General features: G+C 38.0%; 2 protein-coding genes across 2 annotated transcripts in view; both read left to right on the top strand.

Moving 5' to 3' along the window:
• TBX20 (T-box transcription factor 20) overlaps window positions 1-8,840 on the top strand; it is a 54,743-nt gene extending 45,903 nt beyond the window's left edge. The window contains exons 7-8 of the mRNA XM_033193536.1: window positions 4,375-4,487; window positions 6,183-8,840. Coding sequence (XP_033049427.1) covers window positions 4,375-4,487; window positions 6,183-6,523 — 454 coding nt within the window. The 3' untranslated portion in view covers window positions 6,524-8,840. The remainder of the gene's footprint in view (window positions 1-4,374; window positions 4,488-6,182) is intronic.
• A 14,132-nt stretch (window positions 8,841-22,972) lies between these two features.
• The window catches only part of LOC117072229 (probable C-mannosyltransferase DPY19L2), a 79,085-nt gene continuing 75,434 nt past the window's right edge, over window positions 22,973-26,623 (top strand). The window contains 3 exon segments of the mRNA XM_033192137.1: window positions 22,973-23,949; window positions 23,952-24,174; window positions 26,379-26,403. Of these exon segments, the coding sequence (XP_033048028.1) occupies window positions 23,833-23,949; window positions 23,952-24,174; window positions 26,379-26,403 (365 nt within the window). The 5' untranslated portion in view covers window positions 22,973-23,832.

The following is a 26,623-nucleotide window of genomic DNA, read 5'->3' as shown; positions in this document are numbered from 1 at the left end:
AGTTCAGGAATGCAAGGTCGATTTAACAGTTGAAATTCAATGGATGTAATGATCATACTGACAAACTAAAAACTGTATGATTATCTCAGCAGACACAGAAAAAGCGTTTAACAAAATTCAACCTCAATTCTTGAAAACTCTCAGCAAACTAGGAATAGAAGAGAACCTTTAGTCTGGTAAAGGTTATTTTTGACCTTTAAAATTGAATGCTTTCTGTAAGATAAAGAATAAGTCCATTCTTTTTTTTTTTTTTTTTTTGAGACGGAATTTCTCTCTTGTTGCCCAGGCTGTAGTGCAATGGCTCGATCTTGGCCCACCACAACCTCCAACTCCCGAGTTCAAGCAATTCTCCTGCCTCAGCCTCCCGAGTAGCTGAGATTACAGGCATGGGCCACCACACCCAGCTAATTTTGTATTTTTAGTAGAGACAGGGTTTCCCCTTGTTGGTCAGGCTGGTCTTGAACTCCTGACCTCAGGTGATCCGCCCACCTTGGTCTCCCAAAGTGTTGGGATTACAGGCGTGAGCCACTGTGCCCAGCCCATTCTTACCACTACTAATTCAACATTGTACAGGTAGGTTTAGCCGTTGCAGTAAGTCAGGAAAAATCAAAGTCATTGTGATTGGAAAGACAGAAGTAAAACTATCTTTGTGTACAGGCATCATGATTATCTATACAAAAACCCCAAATCTCCAAAACCCACTAGAACAAATAAGTGTTTGGCAAGTTCACAGAATACGAGATCAATATAAAAAGATAAATTGTATTTCTATCTATTATAAATGAATATCAGAAATTGAAGTTAAAAAGCAGTATTTACTATAATACAAAGTAGGGGTAAATCTGGCAAAGGATATGCAAGATGTATATACTTAAAACTACAAAAACATTGCTGGGAGAAATTAAAGAAGACCTAATGAAATGGAAAGATATACTGGTTCATAATTTGAAGGATGCAATATTAAGATGTCAGGTGTGCACAAATTGATATGTAGATCTAAAATAATCCTGATCAAACTCACAGGAGTCTTCTTTGTAGAGATTGACAAAGTAATATTAAATTTCATATGGAAGTGCAAAGAACTAGAATAGCCAAAACAACTTTGAAAAAAAAGATAGAGTACTAATTCTAATGTCAAAAGTACTAATACTTTTATTCAGCTAGGATAATCGAGACAGTATAGTTTTGGTGTCAAGTTCCACAAACACATCAATAGAGTAGAGAGTCCAAGAGCAGACCCACATGTATGTGATGGAGAAGGGACAGTCTTCTCAACAAGTAATGTTGAAATAATGAGATATTCATAAGCACAAAAATGAACAATTGATAACTCATTCATATATAAAATTAACTCGATGGATCATAGACACAAACATAAAACCTCACACTATAACACTTTCAGAAAAAAATTAGGAGAAAACTTTTGTGGTCTTGGGTTAGGCAAAGATCTTAAAATATGGCACCAAAAGCATGATCCATAGAATTATAAATGGATAAATTGCACTTCATCAAAATTAAAAACTCTGCTTTTAGAAAGAAACTGTTTAGGAAAGAGAAAAGACAAGCCACAGCCTAGAAGAAAATATTTGCAAATCATATATTCTATAAACACCAGTGGCCAGAATAGAAAAAGAAATCTCAAAACTCAGAAAATAACCTGATTTTTTAAATGAACAGAATATTAACAGCTAGAAATATGGAAGCAAATAAGCACAGAAAAAGATGTTCAACATTATAGTCATTGGGGGAACACAATTAAAAGTATGATGGAATACCAGCATATGCATATTACAATAGCTAAAATTAAATGTTGACCATATCAGGTGTTAGTGAGAGTATAGAGGACCTGGAATTCTCATACACTGGTGGGAATGCTAAATTGTATGGCTACTTTGACAAATAGTTTGGCAGTTTCTTTAAAAATTGCACATATACCTAACCATGCAATTTAGTCATTTCATCCTTAGATGTCTTTCCAAGATAAATAAAAGTATATGTCCATTTATTAAAAAGTATGCATAAATATGTGTAGCAGCCTCATTTGTAACATTCAAAAACTGAAAAAAGTCAAATATCCATCAATAAATGAATAAACCATAATATATCCATGTAATATAATGTTACTCATAGCAAGAAATATTAATGTATGCCCCAACATGATAAATCTTAAAATCTGCTGAGTAAAAGCCAGATAAAAGAGAATATATTAGATAAGATTTCATCTTTATAAAAGTTTAGAAAATGCAGACTAATCTGCAAGAACAGAAATTATATTAGTGGTTTCCTTGGAAAGGTTTGTTGCGATGGGGACCATGGAGCATAGGAGCCTGAGGAAGCTTTTGTAAGTGTTAGATATTTTCGTTATTTTACTTGTGGCAATGCTGTCACTGGTGCGTACATATGTCCAAACTGATCAAACTATACACTTTATTTTTATTTTATTTTTTTAAGATGGAGTTTTGCTCTTTTGTCCAGGCTGGAGTGAAGTGGCATGATCTCAACTCACTGCAACCTCTTCCTTCAGGTTCAAGCAATTCTCCTGCCTCAGCTTCCTGAGTAGCTGGGTTTATAGGTGCCCACCACCATGCCCAGCTGATTTTTGTATTTTTAATAGAGACAGGGTTTTGCCGTGTTGGCCAGGCTGGTCTTGAACTCCTGACCTTGGGTGATCTGCCCGCCTGGGCCTGCCTAAGTGCTGGGATTACAGGTGTGAGCCACTGGCCCCGGCCCCGTACACTTCAAATATGTGCCACTTTCTGTATTTTAATCATATCTCATTATAGTTTTTTTTGTTTGTTTCAAGATCCCTAGTTAATTCAAACATATACACAAATTTGAGAATCACTACTCCAATCCTTCAGGTTCCTGGTTTCACCCTGCAGAGGCAACCTCTTCTAGGCAGTTTCTTGTTCTGGAAACTGGAACATTCTAGAAATCCTATGCACATGCAGGCATATATGAACATACATATCCTGTGTTCTAACTTCACAAATGGTAGCATACTTTACATATCATTCTGTATTTTACTTTTTTCACTTACTGCATCTTGAAAATTACTCCATATCTGTACCTATGGAATGACCTCATTCTTTTTGACACCTATGTGTTAATGCTGTGTTATTTTGACAATATGAGGTGGTGCTTTCTTCTTACCCTAAAACCATTTGAGAATAGAGATGTAACTTAAATAGTTGCAGAATTAATTTTCCTTTTAGGCATATCCTTAAGTCCTAGTAGTCATACTATATATTATAAAATGCCTTCATGAATGTGGGTATACCAGCTTTCTACAACACCAAATTTACTATGAATTAGGTAGTAATTTTTCACAGGTAAAGTTTGCATATTTATGTGAAATATTGACAAGTGTTAACATTTTAAAAAGTTATTATGACATTTTATTTGCTGTGCTTACCTCAATATGAAATGTGGTATTTTGTTTGTCCTTCCTTATTTAACACGTATAAGTCCTCTTTTGTCCTTCGGTGGTCAATTTGGCATTGGTCTTTGGGCCACAGCTGTTCCAGAAATGTGTGCCATGCAGACTGATCTGCTATCAGTATGCAGTTTTGGCAAACAAATTAGCTAAAATTGTACTGGCTTTTTGTTTTTTTAAAGCAGAAGGTCAAATTGTCCAATGGCAAAATAATTTTTTATTTTTTAAAGTTAACCTCACTCTTTGGTTGATAGACTATCTTACAGGAGGAAGACCATCTACAAGACAATGTACCAATTTACCTAGAGGCTAAAACTCCTAAATGGCCATTTGTGTTTTCTTCATGGGTTTTTTGGTAATTTTCAGTCTTACAGCAACAAGGATCTTAGTGTTCATTATCCAAACTATCCATATTTTACTATAATCTATGAATTTGTTTGATTTCTTGGTGAGTATTAGAGTCTTTTGATGACTAATGATAATTTGAACTTTTTGCCAACATTTCATCAGTTATTGGATCAGTGCAATTTGTATCAACTGAGTATTTGTTAGCTCATGAAGTCAGTAAGAAGAGTCATTGCAGCTCCTTGTAGTAAATTAATGCACTCATTATTTTTCACATCATGGAATTCCATATTCCTGTGGTCAGGTTTCATAGCTCCTGTTCACCCCTTTTTCCTTCATTTTAAAGTATTTCAGGGGATTGTGTATGTCCTAGTCAGTCATGTTTGCTTGCAGTCATACACCTGAGGTCATGTCTCTGAGGAGTCACTGTACAGTAGAATAAATATACATGTTTTGAATTTCATCTTTCTGTGCAGTGGTTGCTTTTTGGCTGAGAAAATGGCTTTACTGATTAGTGAGTTACCTCTAAGACCTCTTTCTATCTCTGAGTCCTTTACATTTTAGTTAACCTGTGATGTGTCACTCTAACCTAGGGAAAGTGTGGAGAGCCTGATTCAAAAGCATTCCTATGCGCGCTCACCCATCCGTACCTACGGAGGAGAAGAAGATGTCTTGGGGGATGAGAGTCAGACAACCCCAAATCGAGGTAAGGTAGCTTCCAAGGCCATGGAATTGCTGGGAGCCAGAGCACCTAAAGGCGAATGGGGGCAGGTCGTTGATGACATGGCCAGTCCGCAGAGTACATGATGCCCGGAAAGGATTTCAGGAGCCTCCCTGGGAAGGAAGAGCCCCTACACTGATTCTCACACATCTCATAATTTTGCCTTTGAATCATAGGCGATGATGCTGCCTGCAGGTTTCCTGTGGTTTTTTTTAGTGAAAGAAACGGAGCCTTTGAGTCAGGGATCAGGAGTTACTTGTCCATGATTTAGTACATAAGAGCTGTTGAACTTTGGGGGCAGTCCCCAAGTCCTTCTGAACCTCAGTTTCATAATCTGAAAATCAGGGAATATATCTGTTCCATCTATGTCAGGAATAATGTGTTAGAATCAAATACCAAAATAGAAAACACTTTTAAAAGAGGATTTTCCTAATGAAGGATATTACATAGAGGCAGTGGCTCCAATGTTGACAGCAGGAAGTGAACAAAGTTTCTCTGTTGCCAAGGCTTAGAGAGCAGCCCTCTGCATCTGGGAAGAGAGTCCAGAGAAAAGAGCTCAGAGGTGCTCCATTCTGGGAACAGGGAAGTTCGTGCGGGGAGAGAGTCCTCTGTCATTGTTTTATGTCCTTAATATGAAATTATATAATCTGTGAAAACATAGGACATTTCTTATTACTCAGTCCAAGTGAACCACTAGTATTACAGTTGACGTTTGAACAACACAGTGGTTGGGGAACCAACTCCTGTGTGGTCCAAAATGTGCATATAACTTTTGACTTCCTAAAACTTAACTACTAATAGCCTACCGTTGATCAGAAGCCTTACCTGTAACATTAACAGTCAATTCACACATATCCTGTGTGTTACATGTATTACATTCTGTATTCTAATAATAAATCAAGCTAGAGAAAAAGTTATTAAGAAAATCTTAGAAAGGAAATATATTTACTATTCCTTAAGTGGAAGTGGATTACCATAAAGGTCTTCATCCTCATCTTCACACTGAGTTGGCAGAGGAGGAAGAAGAGGGGTTGGTCTTGCTGTCTCGGAGGCTGTAGAGGCTGAAGAGGTGGAGGAGGTGAAAGTGAGGCAAGAGGGGTCAGGCACACTCAGTGTAAATTGTATTTAAAAATATCTGCATGTAAGTGGACCCGTGCAGTTCTAACCCCTGTTGTTCAAGGGTCAACTGTGTACAGTCAGAAAATTCAGTGTCAACTCTATTCTACATTTCTGGCTGCTGCGGTAAGAAAACTTACTTTCTTAGGTTCTCACAACAGTTTTGGAAACCAGACAGCTTGGAAGAGATTTAATACATTCAGTCTTTCTTATGACATTACAGAGGTCAGAACAGATATCAGGTATTTGCAGTTTCTTTTAAGAGAATCAGGTCATTAACTGCAGGCAGGGTATTAATGTTTTGGCCACTCTGTGGGAGTCTGCAGGCTATCCAGTGAGTTGTCTTTTTCCATTTAGTAAATTCTCTATTCCATGCAGGTGTAAATATCATCTTCTTATCTAGAAAGGTAGATTTGCCTCATGACAGATCTCATGTGTGTTTGTCTTTCTAAATTACAGATGTATTAAATATTCTTAAACACAAATTGATCTTTACAGATAATTTAATTCTTGATCTGTACATTGACACAGTGTTTCTAGTCTAATGAGTGTTTTTCCTTACAGGGTCAGCCTTTACAACATCTGATAATTTGTCTCTCAGCTCCTGGGTATCATCTTCTTCCAGTTTTCCTGGGTTTCAGCACCCACAGTCCCTGACTGCTCTTGGCACCAGCACAGCATCCATAGCAACACCCATTCCTCACCCCATCCAGGGTTCTCTGCCTCCATATAGCCGACTGGGAATGCCTCTGACCCCATCGGCCATTGCCAGCTCCATGCAAGGGAGTGGCCCCACATTCCCTTCATTCCACATGCCACGATACCATCACTATTTTCAGCAGGGGCCCTATGCTGCCATTCAAGGACTACGCCATTCCTCTGCTGTGATGACGCCATTTGTATGACTCTTCTAAAAATGGAGACCCAGAATGTGCAAATGGGTATGGAAATATAGGACAGGGCTGGGCGGGTGGGATGTGGGGTACTGGAGCAGGGACTTTCCAGGAGACATAGGACCTATCAAAGAGGAGAATTGGACTCACAATAAAACCTACCACTGAGGGAATGTACCACGGACCAGGATTCATCTGTAGTTGAGGGACAGCTCTTGGGTTCAGGAGAGAATCCATGTAAAGTTCTCAGCCAGCCTGAAAGTTTAATAATACAAGGCTGATGAATCTTAAAGTGCATTATTCCTCATGGTTAAAACGCTGTGTTGATGTGGTAATGTAGAAAATCATTGTGTATAGGGTTTCTTTCTGCTTTTCACAGGATAAAAGAATCTTCAAAGAGGCCATACTATGTAGCATACTGACCATAATGACTAACTGAAGTCAATTTATCCCTGTAGAAAACGGGAGCCAGTAGAGAAATACTTGTAGTGCTGTAGCATAAGCATGTTTAGTTTTCTTTTGTGTTAGTCTGCTGGGGAAGGAGCTGAGATAATGCTAATGCATCCTGTTTTGTGGATGATACATGGTAATGACCTCACAAAGTTCTGTTTGTAATACTGATGGGCCAGTAATCAACAAGCTGGGTTTTCACAGTCTTCTTTCTTAGTTTTCTTTATTGCAAATACTTGCCAGAGTTAGGGTTGGGGCTAGGGTTATGGAGGAAACATCTTCCATGTACAGTTTTGAAGCAAGAGCCTCTCTATATGACATGGTAAAACTAAAGTTTGATTTTTCTGGGCTGCGTTCTAAACACACTACTGACTAATTCACTGAGGAACACTCCAAAGCCTAGGCATGATGTTATGTGAGGCTTGCTTTCACTTACAGCTGCAACAGAAGGATGGTGATTCTATTCCAAAAGGATTTCTCTGCCATTGGTGCCAGAGGTCCCTTCATTTTCCTTTAGTTTTGGGAGACTTTGTGGATGTTAAAATGCATCTGGACAAATTCTCATTTTCAGTAAGTCTGCCTTGTTGTTGCTGCCACTGATTGACAAGGATTTGAGAATGACCATTCTAAATGCCAGGATAGCCATGATTTAACCTGTGCTCCTGAGTGGAAATGTGTCCATACATCTCATTTGGCCTTTTTCCTTACTGTGTTACATTTAGTGACTCCTTTACCATTTTGCTCGGTCCGTAATCTTAAATTGCTTGATAACATAATGGCTTCATAACTGAAATGTTGCCAGTTCTTCTAAGTCAACTAAAGCATTCTTCCACTTTATTTTCAACTTTTGCTATCTTCTTAAGCCTTCCTTTAATGTTTATAATAGCAACAAATTATATTTTAGTTATATATGACCTATATATTGTTTTTGAACAGCACATATAGATATATATATAAGCATTTACAGTCAGGGTAACACATTTGGCATTTTGCAACAATTTATTTCCCTAATAACATAGATTTAATGAAATGAATAGTTTTTCAACTTCAGATTTAAGGCACTTCAACTACAGGATGTAACCTGTCATCTTAGCACATTTCTCCAAAACTCTAATTTAATTTTTTTGTATGTAATACTCATTCTACTCTTCTTGCTACAAAAGTATTGAATCTGTTAAAAGAGATGGGAAATATTTCTGCTGACAGTAGAAGTGTATTTTGGGAGAAATGCAATATACTTATCACATCAGACTCCCATGGGATTTTATTTGGTGGTTGTAATGTGAGCCTTTTCCATATCACATGCTTTTCTGGGCACTTCCAGCCTATGAAGCAAGGCATCATGGCACAGCCTGTCTAGGTGATGCTGTTGTTGGATTTTGCACTTGCTATTCTCCACTATACTCCAAAGTTTACTTACAGAAAAGCATAGGCTGTGTTAACAAAGCGTCTCACGATCCTACAGCAAACACTGTGGGCTAATTTTTAACTTGTTGCATGTTATGCTGTAGTATCCACAGGTAGTTTGTTTTCAAACAAAGTACAGGTGTCATTTCTTTAAAAAGCAGTTATGAGTAATGTTTAAACTATCCAAAGAGCTAGGATAGGGGTTTACTATTTAATAGCTGGCCTGTTGCCAGTGCTCCTTTGAATATAGAGTACTGCTGCTTAAAGCAGGAATAACAAAAGATGCTGTTTTACATAATGCTACTCAGTACCCTGATAACTTACTGGTCTACTAAGGTGAAATCTGTGTCTGAATTTTATTTTCAAACAGGATGAAAAGATTGTTTTAATACATACTGTTTTGACATTTCTGCCAATCTGTGTGTCTCAAAGAGATTTGTGTGTTTTTGTTAAATATAGTTTTACACTAGTATTTCCTGACTTCATAATTTTATTTTGTAATTAAGCAATATAAGACTATAAATAAGAGTGCTTAGAGAAAACAAAGACTAGTCAGACCTAAAATCTAAATTGGATGTATATTTTTAAGTATTATCCGAACCACAGAAAAGAAGCACAAGTGAAATAGAGCTTAACCTCATCAGAGTCACCTGAGTCATGGAAACCAAGGGGTAGAAATTTCCCCTCCCTGGGCCTTTCTGAGATGGAGTCTCGCTCTGTCGCCCAGGCTGGAGTGCAGTGGCCAGATCTCAGCTCACTGCAAGCTCCGCCCCCCGGGTTCATGCCATTCTCCTGCCTCAGCCTCCGGAGTAGCTGGGATTACAGGTGCCCGCCCTCGCCCGGCTAGTTTTTTTTTTTTTGCATTTTTTAGTAGAGACGGGGTTTCACCGTGTTAGCCAGGATGGTCTCGATCTCCTGACCTCGTGATCCGCCCGTCTCGGCCTCCCAAAGTTGGTGGTTGATTCTTATTAAACCCTTGGGAGTTTAGTATTTAAAATTCCAAAGCCCATTCTGGCAAAAGTAATTTCAAGAACTACATATTTAATGGGAAAGTCAACTGAATAATAAAGGCCATGAATTATAATATATTTGGCATATATTCAGGGTTCCTCCCACCCCTCTCCCCCCGCCACGAGTATATTATAGTGTCAAAAAGCATGGCTAATGGGAAGTGCTGCTAAAAAGAGGTCCTGCCACACGTGCTTTAACTATTCCTGAAGAATTAATTCAGAACTTAATAGGTTTTGCAGTTGTGGTTTGTTTTTAAAATATCAATAATTCTGAGTAGATTCAATTTTTTTTTTTTTTTTTGAGACAGAGTCTCACTCTGTTGCCAGGCTAGAGTGCAGTGGCATGATCTCGGCTCACTGCAATCTCTATCTCCTGGGTTCAAGCAATTATCCTGCCTCAGCCTCCTGAGTAGCTAGGATTACAGGCACGCACTACCATGCCCAGCTAATTTTTGTATTTTTAGTAGAGACGGGATTTCACCATGTTGGCCAGGATTGTCTTGATCTCTTGACCTTGTGATCTGCCCACCTCAGCCTCCCAAAGTGTTGGGATTACAGGTGTGAGCCACCGCGCCCAGCCTCATTTTTTTTTTTTTTTTTTTTTACTACCTTAGTCAGTCTTCTCCTCTCCTCTGTCTACCCTTAGCAATATATAGGTAAACATATCCAACTTGTCTAACACATCACAGATTATTAGTTAATAAGGTGTAGATTAATGAGCTTATATTGTATTGCTGGATCTTTTGAGTTAATAACAATGGTAACTTGTCCAGAAGGCCTACCATCATTCCTAGTAGGTGGGCACAGAGTAAGAGATATTAAGAAGCTTCCTGATGAATCATCATCTAGCAAAGGCCCTGTGTACAGCTATATTGTAGGAGTTACACTGACTTCTGGGGCATTCCAAGGTCTCCCCTCCTTACCACATCTCTGTCATTTTGCTTCTCCAGTCACAACACACACTTTCCTCTCTAACTGCTCCCTTCCCACCAAAAAAGAAAAAAAAAAAAAAAAACTCTCTGAAAGGCCAAGGAATAAATATTCTTAGAAGTAAAGCATCCTTATCCCATGCTGCCTTTTTCAAAAGGATGTTGGGATATTTATCCCATTTCTGTATTTCACAATAGCCTTTCAGGCTGTCCTGCTTAAATATAAGCTGATTTATATTGAGAAAAATCACTTTTGAATAAAGAGGATGAAATGACTTTACACCCCATTAAATACTCAGTCAGGCTTAGCCATGACTCAGTAACTAGAAAGCTCAAAAAATCCAGTTATGTAATGTGCAGAGCAACAAATTGCAAGAAAAACAACTTAATCTTCCAGTGACTAAGTAAGAAAAACTGTTGTCACTATTAAACATGTAGGAAATTGGTAATTATTACAAACAAAGCAATACTCTACCCTAAATCTAGACAAATCACTGGACAGATGATAAGATTTTCAGCTTTCTCCTTTAAAGAGCTGTGCCTGGCTGGAGGATGGGTTTTATACAAGTTTTTATGTTATTTTAGAATGTACAGATTTTTTTGTAAACACACAAAGGGAAGGTTACAAACTCCTTAAACTTTAGAAAACCATCAAATCCTTTCTTTGCTACTTATATTCTGTGCCAATTATAATATTCCAAGACTTACCTTTCTTCAGAATGCTTAAATATGGAAAGGTTTATTTATAAATATTTGATCGGCAAATATTCCATATGTATTTCTAGCCCTTCTTTCTCTGTCCTTCCCTCAAATAACTTCATTGCCCTCTCCTTTGTAAATGAAATATCTTGATAATAAGAAAACAAAATCATTTTTGTGAAATCATACATATGGACAAAAAATACAAGTTGTATTTTACTTCTGGTTTATTAAAATATTGTGTTTAGTTGAATTTTTTCCTCCCTTATTTTCAGAAACGTAAAAGAAATTGTTTTATTTCCTAAAGTATAAAATTGGATATAGCCTCTTTAGTAGACACTATCACAGTTCTGTTGTTTGCTGTGTTCATTTGCTTAATGAATTGCGTGAGAACAGTCACTGTAATGAAATGTGTGTGCTGGGGGTGGGGGGAAGGGCATGGGAAATGTTTTATGAAAAAAAGTTATAAGCCTAATACTATGAAGTAACATCTAATGCAGTTCTTTTTAAGTGCAATATATTTATTTCTGCTAGAAATATATTATCAACGTTATGTAATATTTGAAGCATTACATATTATTTGTAAACAGCTTAAAATTATATATTAACCCAATTGTACATAAGTACAAATGTGTGGATATTAGTTTCTTTCATTAAAAATGGTGTTTTTTTTTAAAAAAATATATGCACCCATTTACACCTTTCATTCTCTTACACTGTTTTATGATGTTTGGTATCTGTTTCCTCACCTGACAAAAAGGATTAGATAAGATTATGGGTTCCAACTGGCCACTCACAGGCTGGACACAGCCTGGGATTACTGCACAGTATTTTGGGTTTGTCTTTAGTCACATTTGAAAGCATTTGGAAAAGACATTGCTCTCAAGTTCTCACTATTTTCCATTTTCTGCAACTCAGTGCCCTTCACTCGTGTATGCTACCCAGTGAACCCTCAGAATCACATGATTTTTCACCTCTCTGTACTGAATTATACTGAAGACTCCATAAAACTTAAAAACTCCTGTATCTTATTTCAGCCATGAGCACTTGGATATGCTGTAATGATATTACACAAACCAGAATGACACCAAATAAGATTAGCCAAATTATAAGTCTTAATCCTCCTTCCACATGACAGTCCTTCAAAATATTTGATGTTATCATATCTCTTGCTTTCAAAAGTCTACTATATTACCCTTAAATTTTTTGTCCATGCCTAACAGCAACCTTTTAGAAATATTTTATTTGGAAGAATTTCATGCTTATGGAAAAGTTGCAAGAAGACTGTAAAGAAACCCTGTACACCCTTTATGCAGATTCACAATTGTTAAGCTTTTGCCCCATTTACTTTATCGTGTGCATTTACAGTGAGTAGTGTGTGCATAAACACACATGCACATGCATAGATATGTAATATATACAAATTATTTTTCTGAACCACTTGAGAGTAAGTAGCATGTCATGCCCCATTATCTCTAAATAATTGAAAGTGTATTTCCTAAATACAAGATTTCACTAAATGATGACAGTAGAGTTGGCAACTTCAGGAGGTTTAACAATGGTGCAATACTGTGATGTATCATCTGTATTCCAGATTTATTAAATGACCCAGTAATGTTTTTTGTAGCATATCTTTTCTTCAGTACAGACCCACTTCAAGATCACATATTGCATTTAGTCATCATGCTACTTTAGTCTCCTTAAATATAGTATAGCTCTTCAGCCTGTCTTTGTCTTTCCTGACAAAAGGATTCCTATTGTGTTAGAAATCATGAATTCATACTGATACCTCCAATTCCAATGCACTCCCACAGAGTCCTCTTTTCTTGCTTTGTCCCATTCCACATCTGTATGGAATACAGTGGAAGAAGGCTCAACAATTACCTCTACATATTTATTTACTCAACTCTACCATACACTTAAAACTAATTTCAGATTGCTTCACCTGTACAACTACAATACACAAACCTTCTAAAAAGAGGTCAGGGTTTGTTTGCATTGTTTCTGTACTACTCAACTATGAGTATATAGCCAAATGATATATTGAGCAGTTACTTTGATTAATTCATTTTTTTGTCCTCCTGGATAGTTATGCATAATACAAGTGGGTTTATTTGTTCGGTTTGTTTGGAGTTTTAATGGATCTTTTCCTTCCTATTTTTATTGATTTTTTTTTAAAATAGAAAATAATGTGCTTCCAACAAACTCATAGATCTAATAAGTGATTATGGCAAGGTTGAATTATAGCAAGGTTAAAGGATACAAGATTAATACTTAAAAAGACTGTTACTTTCCTATATACCAGCAGTGAACAATTGGAATTTGAAATAAACAGTTATATCATCACTAAAAATAGAAAAAAGAACAAATAGGTATAAATAAAATATTCACAAAAGCTATATAAGGAAAACTACAAAACTTTGATGAAAGAAATCAAAGAAGATCTAAATAAATGGAGAGAGAGTCCATGTTCATGGATAGGTAGACTCAATATTGTGAGGAAGTCTGTTCTTCCCAACTTAATCCATAGATTCAATGCAAACACAACCAAAATTCGAGCCAGTTACCTGTGGCTAATAACAAACTGATTCTAAAGTTTATTTAAAGGCAAAAGACCCAAAATAACCAACAGAGTGTTGGAGAAGAAAAACAAAGTCAGAGGACTATGCTACCCAACTTCAAAACTTACTACAAAACTATAGTAACAAAGACAGTGTACTATTAGCAAGAAAATAGACAATTAGAGAAATGGAACAGAGAGCCCAGAACTAGGCCCATATAAATATAGTTAAATGACCTTTGACAATGGAACAAAGGCAATTCAGTGGAGAAATAATAATCTTTTCAACAAATGGTACTAGAACAACTGAATATCCACATGCAAAATAATAAGTCTAAACACAGACCTTAAATCTTTTGCGAAAATTGACTTAAATGGATCATAGCCTTAAATACAGAATGTAAAGCTATAAAACTTCTAGAAAGTAACAGGAGAAGGTCTACGTAGTTTTGTTTTTTTAGGTACAATACCAAAAGCACAATCCAGTAACAAAAAAATTAACGTGATGGACTGCATGAAAATTAAAAACTTCTGTGAAAAACATAGTTAAGAGAATAAAATGACTAGCCACACTCTGGGAGTAAATATTTGCAAAAACACATATCTGATAAAGGATTCGTATTTCAAATATACAAAGCTCTTAAAACTCAACAGTAAGGAAAGAAATTATGGGCAAAGGATCTCTCTGAGCAGATACTTAATCAAAGATATACAGATGGCAAATAAGCATATGAAAAGATGCTCAACATTACATGTGATTAGGGAATTGCAAATTAAAACATGAGTTATAACTACATACCTATTAGAAGAGCTACAATTCAAAACACTAGCAACACTAATGCTGGTGAGGATGTGGAGCAATAGGAACTCTCATTCACTGCTGGTGGAATGCAAAGGGGTGCAGCCATTTAAAAAGATAATTGGCCAACTCCTTTCAAAGCTAACATAGTCTTATCATATGATCTAGCAAGTATGTTCCTGGGTATGTACCCAAGTGAGTTGAAATTTTATATCCACTTAAAAATCTGCACATGACTGTTGACAGCAGCTTTATTCATTAATTGCCAAAACTTAGAACTAAGATGTCCTTCAACAAGTAATGGATGAACAGTCTGTGGTACATTCGTTATCCATACAATGGAATATTTTTCAGCAATAAAAAGAAATGCACCATCAAGCTGTGAAAAGACTTGGAGGAATCTCAAATACATATTGCTTGTGAAAAAAGGGCTATATGCTGGGTGGTTCTAACTATATGACATTCTGGAAAAGGCAAAATTACAGAGATGGTAAAAAGATCGGTTGTTTCCATGGTTTGGGATGAGAGAGGGAGAAATGAAGGGATGGCTCACAGGTGATATTTAGGCCAGTGAAATAACTCTATGATGCTACTGTAATAGTAGATACATGAAATCATGCATTTGTCAAAACTCATGCAACTGTGCAACTCAGAGTAAGCCATAATGTAAACTATGGACTTTTTAGTCAACAATGCACCAATATTGTTCACCAATTGTAACAAATGCACTACAATAATGCAATAGTTTAATAATACGGGAGACTGCCAGGGTGGGGGAGAGGGGATATATGGGACTTCTATATTTTCTACTCGATTGTTCTGTAAACCTAAAACTGCTCTAAAAGTAGCCTCTTAGTAAAACAACAACAACGAGATACCACTTCACAACCACTGCGATGGCTATAATTATAATTATGATAACAAGTTGGCAAGGATATGGAGACATTCGAACCCTTACATATTATCGGTAAGAAGATAAAATGGTGCAGTCTGGCAGTTCATGAAAAGGATAAACAAAAGGTTACTTACTGTATGACTCAGCAATTCCACTCCAGGTGTACACCCAGGAAAAATGAAGAGATATGTCCACACCAAAACCTGTACACGGATGTTCATAGCAGCATCATTCATGATAGGCAAACAGTGGAGACAACCCTAATACCCATCAACTGACAAATGGATAAATAAAATGCAGCATATCCATATTATGGAAGATCATTCAGCTATAAAAAATGAAGTACGATAAATGTTACAGCATGGATGAACCTTGAAAACAGGATGCTAAGAGAAAGAAGCTGGTCAAAAAGGACTACATGTTATATGATTCCATGCATGTGGAATATCCAGCATAGAAATATCCATAGAGATGGAAAATAGATTAGTGTGTGCCAGAGGCTGGAAGGAGGGAGGAATGGAAATGACTGCAAGTGGATATGGGGTTTCTTTTAGGAATAGTGGAGATTTAAATTCTGTTTACACTTATAACTAAGACACTGCACTAGCCCTTTAAATATTTCCAAATTTTAATTTTTTTAAAAAAAGTCTACCTTGCTTTTATTGAACCCAAGTATACAGCCTTAATTAGGAAATATAAAAGCTCAAAACTCAATGGTTTTTCTACTAGTGGATTATAAATTGTCACTGATAAGTATCTCAAAAAGAGTTTCAACAGATGGTAGCAAAGATGAGAAGAGCATTTTAAAGTTCCATATTTATCTTTAGGAGATGGGTCCATACCTATGTGAGAGCAGAGTTCTGCTGCCCCTAACAAATCTGATGGTCTTTATATAAATACTTATTATTTATTTAGGGCTATCTCACTCTCCTCCTTATTCTCTAGTTGCCATTTAGGCTGCTAGTAGATAGAAGTAATCAGAAAATAAGAACAAGGAGGCCCACCCTACGTGGAGACTGGGCAGTGCAGGTGAGAAGGAATCAGAGGAATAAAGGCAGGGCTAAGGGAGAGGCCAGGTTGGGGCTGGGCCGAAGAGATGAGAGAGAGATGAGTTCAGCCCTCTGGGTGGGCAATGACAAGTGTAGGTACTGGAGGACAAACTGTGCGATAGATTGCAGAGTAAGACCCTCAGGGTGGAGTCTCAACACATAGCTGGAGGCAGAGGAGGAGGGAAGGGAAAAAGTGGTAAAAAGAGATCTTAGTACAGGCCACTGTATGACTCAGCAGGTGCATCTACCTAAATATGTGTACAAATACCAACTAGAATCAAATAAGTTTAAAAGACCTTATTTAGGCCATGTCATCCAAAGTATTTTATAGTAGAGGAAATCAGAACTAGAGAAAGTAAATTACCCAAAGCATACTGGGCCTAGTCTAGTGATATATCTTCATCTCTATATTATAATCAAAATTCAATCTTAACCTAAAATATTATATAATGTAAAACACAGCACACAGATTCATGATGTATCACTGGCACTTTTACGATGTTTTACATTTAATCTGCCGATAAATATTCTGAAACTCATTCTTTAAATCATTGCCTGTTTGCCCCCAAAATACTTGTCTCTAATCCTACTGTAACATCATCATCTACATTTCTGTTACATTAGGATTAGAGACAAATTCTGTTTATAAATAACTCCAAGAACAGTTTTTTTTTTTTTTTTTTTTTTTTTTGAGACGGAGTCTCGCTTTGTTGCCCAGGCTGGAGTGCAGTGGCATGATCTCAGCTAACCGAAAGTTCCACCTCCTGGGTTCAAGCTGTTCTCCTGTCTCAGCCTCCCGAGTAGCTGGAACTACAGGCGCCCGCCACCATGCCTGGCTAATTTTTTGTATTTTTACTAGAGACGGGGTTTCACCACGTTAGCCAGGATGGTCTCATCTCGATCTCCTGACCTTGTGATCCACCCGCCTTGGCCTCCCAAAGTGCTGGGATTACAGGCATGAGCCACCGCGCCCGGCCAAGAACAGTTTTTATATTTTATTTTCATGTTGAAAATCAGTCAGATTTGCTTCAGCCTCAAATAAAGTGTTTATGTAAAATTAAATGAGCACTGGCAGCAAGCTGCACTCTTTTTTTTTTTTTTACTAAATGGGGAAAACGGACTAATATAGTAGAGGCTTTTGCTTATTAATGTTGAATGTAGTAATTCTTATATTAGTTACTTTGGTGGTAAATAAAAATCTCAATATGATGGAGTTTGTACATGGTATATTACCATCAAATCCAGGGAAAAATGGATTTTGTAGATTTTGGGGGCATGGTACATGGATATAAGTATAGTTATGTATATGTCGGTTAAGTCATTTAACAGTGATAACTGAGTACCAATCTGGTTCAAATGAATGTGCATATAGTATACAATTGTGCAGTCTCTCTACTTGGAGCTGAAAAAATCTCCAAATTAATTTATGGATCACCTCCCTCCCTTTGAATAAGACATGCCTTTATGTCTTATCTGATAAAGGCTTGGAGTTGTTTATAAGGTATGTCTTATCTGATATAGGCCTGGAGCACTATATGACCAGGGCATGGGTGGCTTACAGAGCTCTAGTTTTTTGGTTTTGGGTTTTGTTTTTTTTTTTTGTGGGGGGGGGTTAGGAGTGGGGAGTGGATACCCCCCTCATGGACACAGAAAATAGATTGGAACTCTAGGAAATTCCAACTTGTTATTACAGATGCCTTTCTCCCATAGTCCAAAAGACAGCTAAGTGCAAAGTATTACTTACATATGCATTTACATCTAAACTTGCTGTATGCTTCACGGCAAGTTGGTGTCTTTCCACTTTCTCCTTGATGAAGCACCTGCATCCAATATGAATTTAAAGAGGCTCTATAAAGTAATTCAACAGCAGCAAACACGCTATTTAAAAATGAGACAATCCAAGATATGTAAATCCAAGAAAGGTTTTAGACTGAAGCAGTTGTTTTATAAAATAAACATGTCCAAAGACACTTTTTTAGTGGAGGCAACTTGCTGAAGAAGAATTTGAAAGGATCTTTTAACATTTATAAACAGACCAATTTGAAATTACCTAGAAAATAAGTAAGCTCCTAACTATCCTAAATATATATGCACCCAATACATGAGCACCCAGATTCATAAAGCAAGTCCTTAGAGACTTACAAAGAGACTTAGACTCCCATACAATAATGATGGGAGATTTTAACACCCCACTGTCAACATTAGACACATCCACGAGACAGAAAGTTAACAAGGATATCCAAGAACTCAACTCAGCTCTGCACCGAGCAGACCTAATAGACATCGACAGAACTCTCCACCCCAAATCAACAGAATATACATTTTTCTCAGCACCACATCGCACTTATTCCAAAATTGACCACATTGTTGGAAGTAAAGCACTCCTCAGCAAATGTAAAAGAACAGAAATTATAATAAACTGTCTCTCAGACCACAGTGCAATCAAACTAGAACTCAGGATTAAGAAACTCACTCAAAACCGCTTAACTACATGGAAACTGAACAACCTGCTCCTGAATGACTACTGGGTACATAACGAAATGAAGGCAGAAATAAAGATGTTCTTTGAAATCAATGAGAACAAAGATACAACATACCAGAATCTCTGGGACACATTTAAAGGAGTGTGTAGAGTGAAATTTATAGCACTAAAAGCCCACAAGAGAAAGCAGGAAAGATCTAAAATTGACACCCTAACATCACAATTAAAAGAACTAAAGAAGCAAGAGCAAACACATTTAAAAGCTAGCAGAAGGCAAGAAATAACTAAGATCAGAGAAGAAATGAAGGAGATAGAGACCCAAAAATCCTTTCAAAAAATCAAAGAATCCAGGAGTTGGTTTTTTGAAAAGATCAACAAAATTGATAGACCGCTAGCAAGACTAAAAAAGAAGAAAAGAGAGAAGCATCAAACAGACATAATAAAAAATGATAAAGGGGATATCACCACCGACCCCACAGAAATACAAACTACCATCAGGTAATACTATAAACACATCTACACAAATAAACTAGAAAATCTAGAATAAATGGATAAATTCCTGGACACATACACGCTCCCAAGACTAAACCAGGAAGAAGTTGAATCCCTGAATAGACCAATAACAGGCTCTGAAATTGAGGCAATAATTAATAGCCTACCAACCAAAAAAAAATCCAAGACCAGATGGATTCACAGCCAAATTCTACCAGAGGTACAAGGAGGAACTGGTACCATTCCTTCTGAAACTATTCCAATTAATAGAAAAAGAGGGAATCCTCCCTGACTAATTTTATGAGGCCAGAATCATCCTGATACCAAAGCCTGGCAGAGACATGTTTGAATTTGTAGAAAAAGTCTTAGAGAGGTATAATGAAAATGAATAAAGTTACTAAATAAAATAACTACGAGATCCTAAGATTTTTGCCACCATCTTTGAGAATAACTAATGCTGATAAACTAGAGACAAATACTTTGGTGCCAGTTCCAACTCCTTGCACTGTACAAAGGGGGAAAAGTATCTTAATGCATAAGAAATTATGAGACAGCACAAATAAAAACAAATCTTTTATGCATAAAGTTTCAATTAAAGTGAAATTCATACTTTAAATTACCAAATTATAACTGGAAAAGTTTGTAATGTTTTCAAAATGGTCTTCACTGAAATACCTCTATCTAGCCTGGAAGCTAGAGATGGAACTTAACTATCCACTTAAATTTATATCTATGTATTTGTGTGAAGTTAAAACTTTAATAAATTTTCTGAATCAATTAAAACAAAGTCATTATTATTTGGAAAACTAAATCTTGGCCATGATGAATATCTTAATTATTTTGACATATGATATATGCAATGTAATTTTTATGTGGGGTTAAATTTGGAATTTTCCTACATTTCATATTTAGTAAATGGATTTATTATAAGAACAGTTTTTTTTTAAAGAATGAATTTAATAAGTGAAAGTTTTGAAATTTTCATTTACAGATCATTATTGCCATCTGCTGGTTACATAGTTTAATTGCATTTTTTAAAATTCCCAATTGTTTTACTAAAGGACAAAGGAAAAACTGAGGCAAGTTTTAGATATCCATAACTGGATTAGAGATCTCTGTGTAAGACAAATAATTTGCACCCAGGTGCAATGGCTCATCCCTGTAATCCCAATATTTTGGGAGGCAGAAGCGGCAGGAGTGCTTGCGGCTAGGAATTTTAGACCAGCGTGAGCAACATAGCCATACCCGTCTCTGCAAAAATAAACAAATTAGCTGTGTGTGGTGGCCTGCACCTGTAGTCCAAACTACTCAGGAGATTGAGGCAGGAGGATCGCTTGAGCCCAGAAGTTCAAGGTGGCAGTGAACACCATTACACTTTAGCCTGTGTGACAGAGTGAGACCCTATCTTGAGAACAACAACAACAAAAAGCTAAATCATGAGGCATCTCTGTTTCAAAGATGATAAGATAATGCAAGAACATATTGCATCATACCTAATTATAATGTGCTATTTTAATTGTTAATTCATCATAGATTAAATTATCAGCCTAACTCCTTTCAGTTATTTTCATTAGTTATGATGCAGCTAAAATGTGACTCAAATAACCACTCAAAATAACGAAGTCAAAATAAGGGACCACTGTTAGAGAAGCTGTAAAAACATGATAACATCCATGATTCTATTTAACCACACATAAAACTGTCAGGATTTCCCTCTTATACACAAATCTACTCCTCTTCTTAGTAGGAGTAGATACGTAATTATTTAGGCAACTATCTCTCAGTTAACTAATGAACCTAAAGCATGTATTACTGTTCAATAATTACTAACATATCACTTGATGACAAAGAAACCAAGTGAGCAAAATATTAATTGGAAGTACTGGAAAAAATAGCAATTACTTTTGCACCAACCTAAAAATACTCACTAGTGCCCTATAGGATGGGCAGTCTAGAACATAATAAAGGAACATTTGTTTAAGCACGTGCAGTGTTTCTGATGCTTCATAAGCATTCATTCATTCAAGCATACCATCAGTAAGACAAATATAACTGTCTTCATTTTTCAGATGAAGAAATTAATCCTAGAGTGGCTAAATTACTAGCTCATGGTCATACATTGGGAATATTCCTGTATGAGTCCTCTATACAGTATTCTTCCTATATGAGATTTAGAGCAGCATATGACACAGTTAATTTTATGTGTTCACTAAATATATGAATCATAAAATAGATCCTGCTTTTTTCCTTTAACACTACGTGTCATGACTATTTCCCTGTATCATTAAATATTCATGCAAAGTGACTTTAGTGGCTGTAATGCTTCACTATATGAATGTTTCATAACTTAGTGTTTGACACTGAGGCCATTTCTATTTTTCAATGATATAAATAATAGCACAATGAACATTCTTATAAAAATATTAATTTTTTAAATGATAAAAATGAGCAGATTTGTACTTTCAAGGGCTAGACCATGGGTAAGAGCATTTTATATCCCACCAGGACACCAAGAGATGCAAAAGGCAATTGGAAACTCCAGAAAAAACAAACTGACCAAAAAGAAAAACAATCACTCCACTTGACTTATTGTTCCAAAAAACATTAAAACAGTCATATTTTAAAATAAGGTGCTTTGAGTTTGCCTAGCCATTCAAGACCATATTCTTATCAACCACCATATTTTAAATGCAGTATTGGACAGATAGAATTTATTAACTGTTAAAACTTGGGCAAATAACTACATCTTGATGCTTGATTTTAAAATGTGCACATAGTTATTGCATGAATTAAGTGAGAAAACATTTTGAGCACCAAACACAATGCCAGGAATGTAGAAATGCTCCTTGAAAAAAATCTCCCAAAACAAAAAATGAACAGTAATAGCACTTACTGAATTTAAATGAGTGACAAGATAAATAGTACTGTCAGTTAAGTGCTCTAGACCTTCAGAAAAACCATAATTAATATGGGCTGGAGAAATGGGCTGGGGCTTGGAAGGTGATAGCATTCAGATGGGTGGGGAGAAAAGGATGTAAAAGCCAAGGGGTGACTTTTCCATGTGAGTAAAAGAATTCAGCAGTTATGGTGTCTCAGGCTGTGGACCTCACCTGAAATGACTGGGATGGAAGATTTGTGCCTGAGAAAGTGGGAAATTAAAGTTGAAAATGTATATTGGGCAATTATTCAAGGCATTGGTGAGCAAGCCTAGGACTTGATTTGTGGGCTATGGGGAGCCATGAACATTTTTGTGCTGGGTTGCATCAGGAAAAACTAACCTGACCACGATGAGCCATGATTTCGACTGGTCAGTTAGGATATGGGAGTTCAATTTGATCCATCATCAAACAGATGGGAAGTGAAGTGGTGTGGGCTCCAGCATGGGGCTGTGACAGAGGACACGGAAAATGTCAGTGGTCCCAGTACGTCTGTGCCAGCCCCTTTGGCCTCCTGTAGGGCTGCGCAGTGACTGGGAGCTAAGCGCTCCCCTCTTACTTGGTCCTGGCTGGTGCTGAAAGTGCTTGAGCACACCGCTCCTAGGGCTGAGGACTTCTGAGGAACCTTACTGGAAAAGCATTTTGCTTTAAGATTCAGTAAACGCTGTCCCATGCCAAGGAACTGGCGTCAACCTGAGGCTCTGGGGTCAGACCCACCGGACTCAGGCTGGCTCTGCCACTTGTTGCCCGCAGTCTCCGCCCGTTCCCTCCGCATTGGCAACAGGCACTGACTGTCCCATACCCCAGCAATGGTAGGAGAGCAGAGATGTTCCTAATGCCGGGTGCACCACGGGCGGGTCTGCTGGCTTCCCTGACACACTTCCTCCAGTCATTTCTTGCAGCTGAGCTCTTCCCCTTTAATACCTCCTTAATTAACACGTGTAACCTTTTGGTTAAAATGTCAAAGCTAAGACTAAATCGGAAGGAATGAAACCACGGGAAGTTCTTCAGACTTAGTCGCCAGCAAGGTTATGGCCCGAAGCAGTGCAGGGGCGGCATGCGGGGAAGCGATTGGCAGAGCTGTGTGCACAGGGGGTGCGGCGGGCGCTGGGGAGAGTGTGGAGAGGCTGCGTGGAGCTGCACGCTGGGGGTGCGGGGCGGGGCTGCACTCCCAGGGAAGCCCGTGAAGGGCCAGCGGTGATGGGTTCTGAGCCGGTGGACTGGCCGTGTGTGGGGAGCTGTACCTGGAGCTGCGCGCAAGGTGGGGACTGCACGTGCGGGCTTGGGGACTGGGCGCACTGGGGGCTGCAGGCGCTGGGGAGGGTGTAGTGGGCTGTGCCTGGTGCTGCCCTCAGGGGACGCTGCACGCTGGGGAAAGCGCGAGGCGGGGGTGCTGTGCCCGCTGGGGAGCACGTGGGCGGACACGCAGGGACTGCCGGGGGGAATGGCTTCCACCTTAGGCGCCCCACCCCACATTTCACAGTCGCCATGATGACCGGGAGGTCCGCAAGGGCTGCAGGGACAAGTCCGTTGAGGCTGCCAGGTGAGTCAGGCCTTTCTGCACCCCACTCGCTTGGGCTGGGCCTGAAATTGACCGGGCTCCACCAGGGATTATGAGAAAACAAGGAGTAAGCTCAAAGCCACTACAATCTCCCCGCCCCAGCCAGCCTAAGCGGCTGCGCGGGGCCTCCCTGGCCCCGGAGCTATTGGTGGTGGAGGAGGAGGAGTGGGAAGGTTGGCCCTATGCTGTGGGAACCTGCCAAGGGGTGCCAGGAGGTCCTTCCCGCGGAGGATCCGAAATCTGAGAGCGCGAAAAGGCTTGGAGCTGGAGGTGATGGCCAACACATTTCCTCTTGGCCCCTTCCAGTTCATCCATAATTTCCTGGCGCAGCTCCGGGAAAAGGTGCACGAACTGCAGGTGCGGCGGTTCTCTATCAGGACCACTCTCGGCATCGGTGAGGAGAAGGCAGGAGAGCCCTAGAGGGAGCCGCATGGCGCTTTTCTTGAGTCTTGAAGGAGAGCAGTTTAACAAGCAAGGGTTTGTGGGTGCCTAGTAGTAAATAATAGCAAGGTCCGAGTAGAAAGGAGTTGGCCAAAGATCTTGTCGCTGAACCAGGGGAGAGAGAGAGATGGGGAGTATATTAGTTTGACGGGCTGTCAGAGCGCAGAGTGTTTTAAGGTCTAGGAGTTTTAAAGGCTGAGGGGAAGGATCAAGGGAAGAGGATGAGATTAAGATTCCAAGAGAGGAAATAATTAGTGGAGCAAGGCTTGGAATATTTGGGAGGGTAGAATTAAAGGCACAAATCTGAGAAGCTAACTGTGGAAAAGAGGAGAGAGAATTCCTTTTCTGAGATGGCAGGAACTAGAAAAGCGAGGATTACTATAAGGAGAAATGTTAAAGTGGAGATAAAAGAAGTTGGGAGTGCTGGCGACTAATGGTCTGTTTCAGTGAAGTATGAGGCTGGTTCACTTTCAGAGGTGAGATTGATAGGATGCCCGGGTCCAGGGGACATGCTTTTGTCACAGCTTGGAAAGGGCATGTGATAAGCCCTTCAAGCATTTAGAATACTGGCATCACTACACAGTATCCTTTTTTTTCAGATATGGTCTGTGGGTTAAGGGAGGGAGTGAGAGACACAGAAAGATTTTGAGCATCTTTGGAAAGCTGGATGAATTTCATAGTATATTTGACCTTTTCCTTATATATCATCTGAAGAGTTTTTGCCAGTGTATATAATTGTTAGGAGAATTAGAAATGGGATACAAATATAGTTGAATAGAATAGTCTCTGTATATTTTAAAATTAATGAAGCCTAATAAACAGTTAATGAGCATCTTTACAACCTTTTACAGTTTTCAATCTTTTAAAAATTATAGCAACCACACTTGCAGACAGTCCAAAAAGACACCATGGATCATACTTTGCCTATCCTGATATAAAACAAGTAAATCTTTTGAGAAGTATTTAAGATAAGCCCAGGACAGTTAGTGATGTAGGAAAAGATCTGGATAAGCATGGTTGAGAATTTTAACATTGCAATTTTTTAATTTTTAAAAATTTAATTTCTTCAATAATTATTGAATTAATTTGCATTTATTTTGTTAGCCAAGTCGAGTAATTTTTGAATTTTTAAGAGGCTATTATTGGTGGTTTTAAGATGACTTGCCAAGTATATCTGGGATAACCATAAAAAATACCATTATAACATCTTAGAGGGGAGGTAGGACTTCTGGAATAGCCAAGGAAATGCACTCTTCCATGATGACAATGAAAATACTTGGAAAATTATCAAAATCATTTTCTTCAAAACTTTGGAAATTAACCAAAGGTTTACAACAATCTAAAGGGCATTAATTCAAGAAAAGCTGCTGAACCTCTATAAGAACAGCAAAGTTTGTGATGTTTTAACTTGTCCTATTCCCCACTCTTCTCTCTCCAGCTCCATGGTACCTTTGAAAACAAGCAATTCCCCAACCAAACAGGGGCACAGGCTGCGTTTGCAGCTCCTGTAAAAGCTCCATACCCAGAGCAGTGTCTCCCAGCTCCCTGGTGAATTCTTATGTATACATGGGGCACTGGCACAGGTGACTCCAGATTAGTCTCCTAGGCCATCTAGTAGCTCCTAGGTCTGGGTGCTTGCAAAGAGCTTGCAGTTCATCAAGGGTTGAGTTGCACAATGAGGCTTTTAGATGTGCTGCTGAGGAAGTGATTGCCTGCATTTAATCGTCTTCTGATGAATGCTAGGGAAACTGATGTAGTGTGGCTCCTCTTGGTTAGAACTAGTGAAGCATACTGTATATATTTACTTCTTTTAAAAATTTCATATAAAGGAATAGAAAATAATACTGAAAAAAGAAAACCCAAAAAAGGTCACAATCTTCCATAATTCCATCACTCTTTCCAATTACCTGAAGTAAAAAAACCCTCTCAAGTCTCTCCCTTTGCTTGTCAAGCCCCTCTGCAGAGAGGTAAGCTCTGTTCAGGATTTACTTTGTGTCCTAGATTTTTTCCTATGTTCATAGAGACAGGATTAGCTGGCCATCTTGCTTTGTGTGCTATCTTTCTAGACATGTAAAATAATATATTTGAAATACTTGTTTTAAAGGCATTTTATAATAAAGCAGCTTTTAATAACTTTCCTTTTTTTCTTTTTTCCAGCCGTCTTTGTGGCAATTTTACATTGGTAAGATTTAGTTTCAGTTTGAAATATTTAAAAACATTTGAATTAAAAATGGCCATCACTCTTTGCATACAGTAAAACAATAACTTCTGGCTATAGTTGTAAAACATCTTTATGTGCACCAATTTATGCATGTATTTTGCTTTTTTACAAACTTATATGTGAAACAGCATTTACAAAATAGATGCATTAGGGGAATAGTAACTTATGAATTAAAATATTT

This window comes from Trachypithecus francoisi, unplaced genomic scaffold, assembly GCF_009764315.1.
Source record: "Trachypithecus francoisi isolate TF-2019V2 unplaced genomic scaffold, Tfra_2.0 Lachesis_group4, whole genome shotgun sequence".
Lineage (NCBI taxonomy): Eukaryota > Metazoa > Chordata > Mammalia > Primates > Cercopithecidae > Trachypithecus > Trachypithecus francoisi.
This window is presented reverse-complemented; position numbering and strand designations above follow the sequence as displayed.